The sequence below is a fragment of the Muntiacus reevesi genome, chromosome 9 (genome assembly GCF_963930625.1).
Source record: "Muntiacus reevesi chromosome 9, mMunRee1.1, whole genome shotgun sequence".
Lineage (NCBI taxonomy): Eukaryota > Metazoa > Chordata > Mammalia > Artiodactyla > Cervidae > Muntiacus > Muntiacus reevesi.
This window is the reverse complement of record NC_089257.1, coordinates 29,685,620-29,700,004: the sequence shown is the minus strand read 5'-3', so window position 1 is coordinate 29,700,004 and position 14,385 is coordinate 29,685,620. Positions and strand designations below refer to the sequence as shown.

Sequence of the window (14,385 nt, the reverse complement as noted above, 5' to 3'; positions counted from 1 at the left end):
TGCACTGATTCTCTTATATTTGGAAAATATGCAAACCTAACAAGACAACCTAAGATTCAAAGCAGCCAATAGGCCAAGTTCAATACCATGTTCTAATTTTGCCCAACAACTCCTTCCAAAACAGGAGGAAAGTAATTGCTTTATGTATTAACTCTTTATTCAAAATAACTGTGTTAAGGACCAGAAAGAGGAGAGAAACATAAATTACACCTATTGTGGTAGATTGTGGGGGTGGAGAAAAGAATACACATAAATCGTTGTGGCTTTAAAAAAAAAAGAAAAAAAGAAGGCTGGAAAAGTCACTGTATCCTGAGACACAAACCCTGAGGAACCCTCACTAACAAAATGGCCCTAGGAAATTTCTTATTAAATAAAATCCAAAATATATTTTCCAGTCAATTTCTATTGACTAAAAAATCACACATCTAAGTACAAATTTCATTAAAAATTCTTTTCTATCCCTATTTGTTTTCAGAACATTTTCACAACTTTACCTATTGAGTACTTACCACATTCCTGAAATTTAAAGTTGTCTCATTTTATTCTAACAACTCAAACAAGTGCTGTGGTAAATTAACTGTGATTAACAGCTTTGTTGTTTATTTGTCTCACATTACCTAATACAGTACTGTATTCTTTTCTCCTAAGTTTCATAATCAGACTACACTGCTTCAGGGAAGATACAACAGAAAACGTTAGAAAAACCCCCAAACTACCCAAAGCCCCACGCCCTCAAAAAAAAAAAAAGAAAAATCCAGGTTTGGGAAGCTATAGGGAAGTAGGTGAATTAGCACTTTGGTTCCTGCACAGTGACCCATGAGGGCCAGCATGAGACAAACACAAAAAACCCACATAGGTTTTGGAAATCTGAGGGCAGGAGGAAACTGTGCCTCCTTGAATAGAACCCAGGATAATGATGAACCCCCAACACTATCTCAAGAAGAGTAGAGTAAAAATGGCTGCTGAGTGAACCTACAGAGACAGACCAAAAACGACCTCATGGAACAGTATTTTAATTCCTCAGGTCTCCAGTGTTTTACATGAAAACTTCAAAGACTGTTCCTAAGGGACTTATATCCTGGTGACCCAGATAGAAAGTGGCCTGGATATGTAGCTGAAGCCTTGTGATTGTGTCGGGGAGCATCAGAGAGTTGAGAACCTTATGTACAACTGGAAAGCAAACACCGGGGGAGGAGGTCCTGGAACACAGGTTTTCATATAGATTCAGGACACCCCCATACTATAAAACAGTAAGATAGTAAGCTTGTTGTTTTGTTTGCACCCTCTCTTACTTGAAACAACAGAATCAAAGGATTTGAGGGATAAATACTTTAGAGACAATAAATTGAAGGGGCAAAATATCAAGGAAAAAATATTTCCCTCCTATTGAACACTGAGGCAGGAATACATAATTTAAGAATGTAAGATAGCTTTTAATTGAAATAAAGTTACATTGCACACTTTAAACTTCCACAGTGTTATTAATATGTGCCAACTATGTCTCAATAAAGATGAAAAAACTTTGTAACAAAGAAATTAAAATCCTTTTTCAATTGACATTTCTATATACTATTAGAATATTTAAACTTAGGTATTATCTTGAACTTTACTGAGTATAAGAACTGTATTACTCCTTTAAGAGTACTTCAATCAGTAGTTAATTTCAAACAAGTGTCTATTGAAATTGCACTTTATAAAGTGCATAAAATTGACTTTATAAAGTCATTTTGTGCTTGACAACACTAAGCCCTAGAAAAATAATAATGATAAATTTTAGTTTTCCAATTAAATGAAGCAGACCAAAGAAATAGTATCCATTTTCCAATCAAGGATGCTTTTCAATCAGTTAGCAAAATAATTGATGTTAGTTTGATTCTAGTGATAGAATTATATCAATTTGTTAAATTATCACTACTTAAGACCATCTGTCATGCACTTAGCCCTAGGTCTAACCCAATATTCTTCTTGTGGAACACAGAAAGGATTGTCTATGAGTGTGCCCTTCTTTAAGACCTTTTGATATTTTCACAATCGGATATATATGCTCTGCACTGCCTTATACTAATTATGTTATTTCAGAATATTTCAGTGAGATCCCAGGACAGTAACCCTTCTAAGTATACTTATATTAATAGACAATATCATATATCAGTCTTCAATGAAATACACATAAATGTCACCTCTCCTCATCAAATGTGACCCGAAAACAACGTGCTTGAGAGCCAAGGGGCTTTTGAGATATTTCAATAATCTTCAAGAAAGCAATCTCACATGAAACTGAAGGAAAACAGCGAATGTCATTGAGCAATAAAGCTCCATTCTGTCAGTGTCCTACCTCTGAGCAGAAGCCTGAGGATGCTTCTCTTCCAGTTTCTTTACCAGGGCCACTGTCGGCTGCCCTGGCTCCCCGAGAGAACCTTCTGGCATTAAGTGGGTGTCTGAAGGCTCTGGCAGCTGCTGCAAATCAGGGATACTGGCACTTTTTTGTAGAACCTAATAAGTGAAATATAGGAATTATGTAGCTAATTTTCACTGAGTGGAAATGTCTAAACTATATATGCCAAAAAATTTAACAGTGCACATTTCATGGTTCCTTCAGCTGTCTTCATCCAGCGCATAAACCTTCGGTATGTGGCCAGAACAAAAGAAGGCAGTCCTAAGAAAAGCTAGTGTGTCCCCATTTATTTAACAAAAAGAATGCTTATATAAATATACACATAGATGTTTACATGAATATAAGTATATAAATAGATGTTTATGTAATGGATATGATTTTCGATATCAATAACACTAATTCGTGAATTCACTCTTTCCTCCTGAAAACAACCCAAACATTTTTCCTCTTTTCAAAATATCTTTCAGAGATCTGGCTCTGTCTTGCCTCTGGCTCACTACACTGACCTCTTCTGCAAAGCTGCTGCCATGCTCCTGATGAGCTGTGGTCCAGGCACCGTGGTGAAGGTGATACTCTGTCTGGGTCACATCTACTTGTACATTTAGCTCCTCTAGGTAGGTCAGAACAAACTGAGGATAAGCCTGTGGGGAAGGGAAAAAACAAAACAAAACAGTACTACCAGCCTTGTAAGCAACAGCCAAAAATCTATACAACTGGAATGATGGGAGGATAAATTAGATTAATAGGAAAATATCTGGCTAATAAGTTTTGTACTTTATGGTCAATTTCAGATCAAAATCAAGACAAATAACTTTCATACGAAGATTTCTAATTTGTTGTTAGATCTGATTGAGTTTAACTCAGCTGCTGAACACTAAAGCCATCCTATATACTGATAAAAATGGCTAACATTTACTGAGTTATTGCTACATAAAAGGTAAACTTATGTACATGTAATTTTCAGTTGCTCTATTTGGGGGGACTATTCAATTCTGCTCTGGAAGACAATAAAACAAATAGGATGGATGAGCTTCATTAGCCACAGGAAGCATAGATAAATAAGTTAGTAACCTGAGAAGTGTCAGACAGAAAGTAATTAGAGCATGTCTATGAACATAGATAGAAAAGAGTAGAAAGACAAAATAGACATTTAATAGTCATAATTTACTAAATAACAAGCAAAACAACATATATTTACTGTATACTAGATGTAAATTAAGCATGAGACACACAATCGTGAGATCTTTAACTGACCACCCATTGCTAACTCTCATTCTGGATCCTTGCTGGATAAAATCCACAGCTGCCCACAGGCCACCTGGGGAGAACAGCTATTGGCCAAGTGTACCTGCCACCAGCTGTCTCCTGGGTCAAGTGTGTGTCAGTGTCTCACGTGCATTTCATCTGTTAGGCCCAATTTCAACTCTGGTCCCGGTAACCACATAAACAGCAAGGAAGGGTGATGCCACACTGAGAGAGGATGGATCTATATCAGAGACTCAGGTAATGTGGCCCTTCAACCCACCTGTACTTTATGCATGTTAACCTAGCCCATCTCTTTTTCCATACATTGTACTTGGTGTTTTAAATAGATTAAAGAGACTGTAATCTGAACATTTTCTGTTCCATGAACTCAAGGATAGCCTATCAAGGCACATACTTGAAGTCTACCAGTACATCAAAGTAATTTACCACATAATAACATATTTACATTTTAATCCTTGAAACAACCCTTTGAAAGGTGTGACTATTGGTCACATTATAATGATGAGGAAGCCAAAATAGGGAGGGTAAAGCAACTTGTTCCTCCAGCTTGTTTACTACTTCATAAAGCTTGGATATGATGCCTAAAGTATTATATAAACTTCTTTTTTAAACTGTAGAACTCAAGTTTTAACAAAAAATATGAGGAAGCATTCACTAGATAACTAAAGAGTACTAAGGTCCTTGTATTATTCTATAAAAAGAGATATTAAATAACTTTGCACTTTGTTACAAAATCTATAACTAAATATGAATGCTCTAAATTAGGTTGTGGTAATGAAACCAAAACCCTATGTATATACTGAAAAATATTGAACAGCACACTTCAATTCTGTGGTATGTTAATTATATTTCAATAAAGTTATTTTTAATGTAAGAGATTCAATTAAAAATAGAAATATAGAGTATATCTCAAGAATAAGGAGATAAAAAAGAGGGAGGGGTTCAGAAAAAGTCAGGAAGAAAGGTGAAAACAATATGAATTAAAATTAAAAAGTAAATAGAAATTTTTATTAATCAATAAGTGACTACCAAAATTTTAAATATGCATTTGAGAGGAAGAGACTATTTCTCATTAGCATTTTTTTTCAAATATTAATTGTTATCATGTGCATTTATGCTTTTATTACAAAATACATTTTAAAAGGCCCAATTTAAAATAGTGTCTTTGTGGTGTATACTAATCAGATAATCTTGGAAAAAGATTTTGAATCACTGTGCTAAATTCACTTCAGTCATGTCCGACTCTTTGTGACCCCATGGACCATAGCCTGCCAAGGCTCCTCTGACCATAGCATTCTCCAGGCAAGAATACTGAAGTGGGTTGCCATGCACTTCTCCAGGGGATCTTCCAGACCCAGGGATCAAACTGGATTTGCTTAGGTCTCCTGCATTGGCAGGCAGCTTCATTTACCATTAGTGCCACCTGAAAAGTCCTTTGAATCACTAAGCTAACACGAAAACATTACGAACTCTGTTTGTGTGGAGTTGTACAAACTCTGTTTGCTGTAAGTGTAGAATTACTAAGTCCAAAGAACATGTATTCTTTTACAGACTTTGATAAATATTGCCAAATAGTTCCTTAGAAATAATGTACTGGTCTCCTACATGGCCCCCCATGTTCCCTGCCTCCTAATATTCAGACCCTTGTGTAGTCCCCTTTTTTTAATGTAAAAAAAAAAAAAAATAGGATCCTCATTTTATCTTGAAGCTGTGTCATATTTATTTCATTATATTATTTGGTCTTGTGTCAGTTCTGACTGTCTTAGAAATGTCCAAGACAATTCAACTGAAGTAAATATGACAGAAAAAGGGAAATACATTATTTTACATCCATCCTATAGTAAAGCACCAAAGCCAAAATTCAGCAACAAAGAGCACAATATTATCAATATGAGAGAAACATGAGTAGTGGGACATGATATTACATATGTTTCAACCCCTTGTATCATGATGGTAGTTGCATGTTTCACATCCTCTAATAGAGGTAAAAACATTTTAAGCTTACTTCTGAGATATATTGCCCTCATATTGGAAAGAAGATGTATCTGGAACATGAGGAAACTTAATATATATCCAATGAAATGGGTAAAGAAGGGCCCGAAAGGTAGAGCCACGATGTGTCTAACATTCTGATAGACATAGCAGTTGTTGTTGTTGTTCAGTAAGTCAGTGTGTTCAACTTTGCAACCCCATGGACTGCAGCACACCAGGCTTCCCTGTCCTTCACCATCTCCTGGAGATTGCTCAGACTCATGTCCATTGAGTCGGTGAGGCCATCCAACCATCTTGTCCTCTGTCATCCCCTTCTCTTCCTAATTGATTCTTTGGGTTAAGTTGCTGTAAGTGGAATTACTAAGTCCAAAGAACATGTATTCTTTTACAGATTTTGATCAATATTGCCAAATAGCTCCTTAGTAATAATGTACTGGTCTCCTACATGGCTCCCCAAGTTCCCTGCCTCCTAATATTCAGATTCTTGTGTAGTCTTCTCCCAAATTATATAAGAATAAGTCTATGTGACTAAAGAAGATGGCAGAATGGTATTAGGTTATGTCTGAGATTAGATTATGGCAAACAGCACAGCTTCCATTTTGCTCTCCTCCTCTCTTGATCACTAGCTAATGCTTGAACAGGACTACAGAGAAACCCATGTGCCAAGGAACTGAAGCCTCTGGACAAATGTAAGCATGCTAAGAGGCAGATTTTCCAGCCTAGTCAACTGTCAAATGATTGCAACCTCCACTGACACCTTGACTTAAGCTTCATGAGAGAGACTCCGAGTTAGAACTAGCCAATTAAACAATTCCCAGATTACCCCACAGAAACTGGGAGATAGTAAATGTTTGTTGTTTTAAATTACTATGTTTGGGGGTAATTTGTTACACAGCAATAGATATAATGCCAATAAAATAAAATTTTTAAAAACTCAAATACAAAAAAAGGAATGAATATGCTTGTCTTCTCACATCTTTATCAATATAGGTTATTACTAGCTTTATGTCTCCTCATTAATTAATAGGGAAAAAAGACTATCTCATTGGTTACATTTAATTCCTAGTGAAGCTGATCTCCTTTATTTGGCTTGACTCTTTTAATTTTTCTTTTGTCATATACTTCCTTTTCATGTCCTTTGCTTATTTTTCTATTGAAGTACTTATCCTTTTCTATTGTAATATCACCTCATGGCAAATAGAAGTGAAAAAAGTGGAAATAGTGACAGATATTGTTTTCTTGGGCTCCAAAATCACTGCAGACAGTGACTACAGACATGAGATTAAAAGATTCTGGTTCTTAGAAGGAAGGCTATGACAAAGCTAGACAACATATTAAAAAAGCAGAGATACCACTTTGCCTGTAAAGGCCCATATAGTGAAAGCTATGGTTTTTCCAGTAGTCATGTACTTCTGTGAGAGTCAGACCTGAAAGAAGGCTGAGCACCAAAAAATTGATGCTTTCAAATTATGGTGCTAGAGAAGACTTCTTTGCACTACAAGGAGATCAAACCAGTCAATCCTAAAAGAAACCAACCCTAAATACTCATTGGAAGGACTGAGGCTGAAGCTGAAGCTCCAAATACTTTGGCCCCCTGTTATGAAGAGCTGACTCATGGGAAAAGATTCCAATTCTGGGTAAGATTGAGGCAATAAAAGGGAGTGATGAGATGGTTAGATGGCATCACTAATTCAATGGACATGAATTTGGGCAAACTCTCAGAGATGGTGAAGGACAGGCAAGCCTGTTGTGCTGCAGTCCATGGGGTCAGAAAGTGTCAGACATGACTTAGAGACTGAACAGTGCTGCATCAAGTTTATTATATATTAAATGTATTATCTCATTCTCTAATATTTATATTGTGAAGATTTTTCCCTACTTGTCATATTTTCCTGTTTACTTTTGCTAATGCATTTTAGATTTAGAACGCTGTAAATTTTTTATGTATTCAAAGCTATTAGTCTTTTCCTTTATGGATTCTATCCTTTTTTGCATATACATAAAGATGTCTATTCACCACTACTCTGGGTTAGATGTTTTAATGCAAGCTTTCTTCTAGATGTTTTATGGCTCCATGTTTAAGTTGAAATCTTTAACTTAGTTGAAACTGGTGACTTGTATAAAAAAGTAATTTATCTTTTTGCAAATGAATAGAGAGATGGTTAACTTTAAAAATAATGAAAAGAAAAAATTATCCAGGTAAGCACAACATAATAAAATGCAATACTGTATTTAAATTTGTTCATTATTACTATCACTAATAGTTACAAATGATCATTTAGCCAGAATTGATATGCCAGTATCTATCGATAGACCAGAATCTATGCCAAATACTCAAAATACTAGTATTAATAGCTGTATTTTGCAGACAAACACTCTGAAGCTTGGAAAGGTTAAATGACTTGCCTAAGGCCACACTGCAAAGAAGTACCGGAGCCAAGATTAGTTATTAACAGCCTAATGCAGTAATTCTGTCTTAATGAATGGCATGAGTTCTATTTATGATCCAGCTGCAGATAATTATCAAATTATCCTCCATTTCAGATTAACTAGATGGATATAGTTTTAGATATGACTAAATTTAGATCCAATCAAAATTTCTAAAACCCTAAAAGAATGAAATGCCTCATTAATAAACAGCTTTGCTCTATGAATCTAGAGTAACTATAATTTTTAAAAATAAGCAATTACTTTTGTGAATGGCACATTAAAAATTTTAGAATCAAAATTCGCTTTAAAATAATTTGTTTCAAACACAAAAGTATGAGTTATTTGCTAGCTATCAATAGAAGTGTTGTGAAAAGTCAGAAAATAATAAGTTGCAAGAAAAGGAGGGGTTAAAGGACAGCAGAGTAGAAGTGGGTGTTTTCTGTACCTGAATTGTGAGAGAGAAAAGCATACATTTAAACCTTGGTCTTACTTTTCCATCTGTTGGTGGGAAGGGCAATACTTATATGGGATAGAACTATGTTCCTAGGCAATAGGAGTCAGCTCTATTCAGATATGCATCAGAACAAGGTCCTCACATGCATGTACAGGCCAAGGAGCTGGAGGGATATTTTGGCAAAGTTTCAAAATTCCACTTTTTTTTTTTTTTAACAAAGACATACAAGCTCTGGTCTTTCTGTGACTTCCTTTCCAACAACCTAGAAACTCATTCTGAGTGAGTAATATGCTGCAGTCAGAAACAAGATAAGAAGACAGCTGGGATGAGTCTGAGAATCTTTAAAGGTAGTAATTACTAAAATGCTTTGACATTTGATGACTATGTCAAAATTCCTGCTTAGGAACAAAACTAAAACTCTATAGTCCTGGCTGAATTAGAGAATGTGGTTGAGATTTTACCCAGTGTGCCAACAACAAATAGGCAGTCAGGGAAATGTTGTTATGGTAACTTTTCAACTTAAACTCTATAAAACACTTCAAACTACTAAAGTGATATAAGTTGCAACAGAATAACAGCTCAATTTCTAGAACACTAGAGAAAGAAAGGTACTATATTTATTAGTCAGGGTCCAACACAGAGACAGCAGGCACACAGTATTTTGAACAGGAACATTTAATATAAGCTATTAGCGACAGAGGACTAGAGTGACAGGAAATTTGTTTTTTGTTCAGTCACTAAGTCCTCTCTGACTCTTTGAGGCCCCGTGGAGTGCAGCATGTCAGGCTCCCCTGTCCTACACTATCTCCGAGAGTTTGCTCAAATTCATGTCTATTAAGTTGGTGATGCTATCTAAGCATCTCATCCTCTGCCATCCCCTTCTCCTCCTGCCCTCAGTATTTCCCAGCATTAGGGTCTTCTCCAACAAGTTAGCTCTTCGTATCAGGTGGCCAAAGTATTGGAGCTTCAGCTTCATCATCACTCCTTCCAATGCATATTCAGGGTTGATTTCCTTTAGGATTGATTGGTTTGATCTTTTTGCAATCCAAGGGACTCTCAAGAGTCTTCCCCAGCACCACAATTCAAAGGCATCAATTTTTCGGCATTCAGCCTTCTTTCTTGTCAAACTCTCACACTCGTACATGACTACTGGAAAAACCATAGCTTTGACTATACGGACCTTTGTTGGCAAAGTAATGTCTCTGCTTTTTTTTTTTCCATTTATTTTTGTTAGTCGGAGGCTAATTACTTTACAATATTGTAGTGGGTTTTGCCATACATTGACATGAATCAGCCATGGATTTACATGTGTTCCCATCCCGATCCCCCCTCCCACCTCCCTCTCCACCCGATCCCTCTGGGTCTTCCCAGTGCACCAGGCCCGAGCACTTGTCACATGCATCCGACCTGGGCTGGTGATCTGTTTCACCCTAGATAATATACATGTTTTGATGCTGTTCTCTCACAACATCCCACCCTTGCCTTCTCCCACAGAGTTCAAAAGTCTGTTCTGTACATCTGTGCCTCTTTTTCTGTTTTGCATATAGGGTTATCGTTACCATCTTTCTAAATTCCATATATATGTGTTAGTTTACTGTATTGGTGTTTATCTTTCTGGCTCACCTCACTCTGTATAATGGGCTCGAGTTTCATCCATCTCATTAGAACTGATTCAAATGAATTCTTTTTAACGGCTGAGTAATATTCCATTGGTGTATATGTACCACAGCTTCCTTATCCATTCGTCTGCTGATGGGCACCTAGGCTGCTTCCATGGCCTGGCTATTATAAACAGTGCTGCGATGAACATTGGGGTGCACGTGTCTCTTTCAGATCTGGTTTCCTCAGTGTGTATGCCCAGGAGTGGGATTGCTGGGTCATATGGCAGTTCTATTTCCAGTTTTTTAAGGAATCTCCAGACTGTTCTCCATAGTGGCTGTACTAGTTTGCATTCCCACCAACAGTGTAAGAGGGTTCCCTTTACTCCACACCCTCTCCAGCATTTATTGCTTGTAGACTTTTGGATAGCAGCCATCCTGACTGGTGTGTAATGGTACCTCATTGTGGTTTTGATTTGCATTTCTCTGATAATGAGTGATGTTGAGCATCTTTTCATGTGTTTGTTAGCCATCTGTATGTCTTCTCTGGAGAAATGTCTATTTAGTTCTTTGGCCCATTTTTTGATTGGGTCATTTATTTTTCTGGAATTGAGCTGCAGGAGTTGTTTGTATATTTTTGAGATTAATCCTTTGTCTGTTGCTTCGTTTGCTATTATTTTCTCCCAATCTGAGGGCTGTCTTTTCACCTTGCTTATAGTTTCCTTTGTTGTGCAAAAGCTTTTCAGTTTCATTAGGTCCCATTTGTTTATTTTTGCTTTTATTTCCAATATTCTGGGAGGTGGGTCATAGAGGATCCTGCTGTGATTTATGTCAGAGAGTGTTTTGCCTATGTTCTCCTCTAGGAGTTTTATAGTTTCTGGTCTTACATTTAGATCTTTAATCCATTTTGAGTTTATTTTTGTGTATGGTGTTAGAAAGTGTTCTAGTTTCATTCTTTTACAAGTGGTTGACCAGTTTTCATCTCTGCTTTTTAATACGCTGTCTAGGTTTGTAATAGCTTTTCTTCCAAGGAGCAAGCGCCTTTGAATTGCACAGCTGCAGTCACTGTTTGCAGTGATTTTGGAGCCCAAGAAAATAAAATCTGTCACTGTTCCACTTTTTTTGCTTCTATTTGCCATGAAGTGATGAGAGCTGAGAAGTTCAGGAGAACACTAAAGAATATATGAATAGCAGAGGTAGCGAGCCCAGTACTCCTAGGCCTTAGACAGAAGGCCCAAGGAAGATACCTGACCCATGGCTTAGATCCAGACCCCACTGAGGGCACAGCTGTAACTCACTAGATGTTGAAGTGGTCGCTGAGGCAGCGCACAGCAGGATTCACTGTGAATATGCCTTTGGAGCACCAGAGGAAGTCATCTCTACAGGGAGGTACCTAACTGCTAACACCTCACTACAAAGCCACTCACAAGGAATATGCTCAAGGAAACCACTCACAAGAAGGGGCCCACTGGTAATACTCTGCTGTGAGGCTGCCCAAGGCAGGTGCCAAGCAATGAACTGTGGATTTGGCACTGTGAGGGAATAAAGTGATAACTACCATGCTATGTGTTATAGGTTGAATCATGTCTCTTGCAAAAAGTATGGAAGTATGTTGAAGTCCTAACCCTTGGCACTTGTAACTGTGACAGATGTAATCAAATTAATATTAGGTCATTGGTATCAGTGCTAATCTAAAATGACTCCATTTTGAGTTTATTTTTGTGTATGGTGTTAGAAAGTGTTCTAGTTTCATTCTTTTACAAGTGGTTGACCAGTTTTCCCAGCACCACTTGTTAAAGAGGTTGTCTTTTTTCCATTGCATATCCTTGCCTCCTTTGTCAAAGATAAGGTGTCCATAGGTGAGATGTTTCGAAAGAACAGCATGTATATTATCTATGGTGAAACAGATCACCAGCCCAGGTGGGATGCATGAGGCAAGTGCTTGGGCCTGGTGCACTGGGAAGACCCAGGGGAATCGGGTGGAGAGGGAGGTGGGAGGGGAGATCGGGATGGGAAATATGTGTAACTCTATGGCTGATTCATATCAATGTATGACAAAACCCACTGAAAAAATAAAAAATTAAAATTAAAAAAAAAAGAAAACAAGCAAAAATAAATAAATAAATAAAATGACTCATGTCTTTATTAGAAGAGAAAAATTTGAACATGGACACACACAGAATTCAATACCATGTGAAGACTCAGACGTGGAGGGAGATGGCCATGTACAGATGGAGGCAGAGATTGGAGTTAAGCTGCCACAAATAAAGAAATGCCTGGAACTACCCGAAGATGGAAGAGACAAGGAAGGATCTTTCCCTAGAGGATTTAGATGGAGCACAGGGTTGCCAAACAGTTTGACTTCAGACTTCTAGCCTCCAGAACTATGAGATAAAAAAATTCATGCTATTTTAAGCCACCCAGTTTATGGTACTTTTTATAGTACTACTTTAAAAATAATATACCATATATTTTCAGTTTTGATTCTTGGCATTTCTGAAATCATGATGGTGGGATTCTCAGGCAAACACTAACAGATACCATGTGATTAGTTTAATTTTTGCCTCTCTTAAATCTTGATGATTAACATTCTATCTAGACTTGGAATCACAGAACCAGGAAGGAAATCTTGAGTAGTCAAGGAGAATCTCATTTTACTAAAGCAAACTTTTACAAATGGAAACATAGTTGACTTACAATATTACATTAATTTCAGGTGAACAGCACTGTAATTATAAATACAATACATATACAGAAGAATACATAGATGATAAGTGTACATTCAATCCATTTGCACATAGTGAATACCTATTTAACCAAACAACCAGGTCAAGAAAGGGAACAGCAACACACCTAAGCGCTCCTCATAGCCCCTTTCAGCCCCTAACATTCTTCAGCTATATCCACTCTCCTGACTTCTAAAACAATATTTTATTTTGCCAGGCATATATATATTTATACATATATATGTATATGTATATAATGAAATATTACTCAGCCATTAAAAAGAAGGAAATTCTGCCTTTTGTGACAACATGGATGAATCTTGAGGGTATTATGCTAAGTGAAAAAGTTTAGACAGAGAAAGAAAAATATCACATATTATCACTAATATGTGTTATCTATAAAACAAAACCAGAGAACAAGCATGTGTGTGGGTGTGGGTGTGTATGTGCTTATTTGTTCAGTCATGTCTGACTCTTCTCGACCCCATGGGCTGTAGCCTGCCAGGCTCCTCTGTCCATGGGGATTCTCCAGGCAAGAACACTGGAATGGGTTGCCATGCCCTCCTCCAGGGGATCTTCTCAACCCAGGGGTCGAACCCAGGTCTCCCTCATTGCAGGTGGATTCTTTACCATCTGAGCCACCAGGAAAGCCCAAAGAAGCATAACAAAGCATAATCAGAGTCACAGATACAGAGAGTAGGTGATTGCCAGAGGGGAGGGTTGGGGAGGATGAGTGAAGTAAGTGAGGGAGAATAAGAGATACAAATTTCCAATTACAAAAATAAGTTATGGGAATGAAATGCACAGTGTGAGGTATGCAATCAATAATAATATGATATCTTTGTATAGTGATGGATGGTAACTAGATTTATTGTGGTGATCATTTTGTAATGTATAGAAATATCAAATCACTATGTCGTGCATCTGGAACTAACATAGTGTTATAGTCAATTACACTTCAAAAACAAACAACTCATAGAATAAAAGATCAGACTTGCAGTTACCAGAAGCGAGGAGTAGGGAGAGGTACAAACTTTCAGTGGTCAAAGGTATAAACTTTCAGTTATAAGATAAATAAGTACTAGGGATTTAATGCACAAAATAAGGGCTTCCCTGGTAGCCCAGCTGGTAAAGAATCCACCTGCAACTCAGGAGACCCTGGTTCAATTCCTGGGTCAGGAAGATTCTCTGGAGAAGGAATAGGCTACTCACACCAGTATTCTTGGGCTTCCCTGGTGACTTAGCTGATAAAGAATCTGACTGCAATGAGGGAGACCTGGGATCAATCCCTGGGTTGGGAAGATCCCCTGGAGAAGGGAATGACTACCCTCTTCAGTATTCTGGCCTGGGGAATTCCATGGACTTTAGTCCATGGGGTCACAAAGAGTCAAACACGACTGAGCAACCCTCACTTTCACTTCATGATGAATATAATTAATGCTACTGCTTGCTATATATAACACTTACTAACAGTATGGATCCTAAAATTTCTCATCACAAGGAAAAGTTCTTTTTTTCTTTTAT

General features: G+C 37.3%; 1 protein-coding gene across 1 annotated transcript in view; it reads right to left on the bottom strand.

Annotated features, from left to right (window-relative positions):
- Positions 1 to 14,385, bottom strand: part of DCDC1 (doublecortin domain containing 1) — a 423,479-nt gene that overhangs the window by 173,439 nt on the left and 235,655 nt on the right. Inside the window, exons 17-18 of the mRNA XM_065944379.1 lie at positions 2,902 to 3,036; positions 2,336 to 2,493 (exon numbers count right to left, since the gene is read on the bottom strand). Coding sequence (XP_065800451.1) covers positions 2,336 to 2,493; positions 2,902 to 3,036 — 293 coding nt within the window. The remainder of the gene's footprint in view (positions 1 to 2,335; positions 2,494 to 2,901; positions 3,037 to 14,385) is intronic.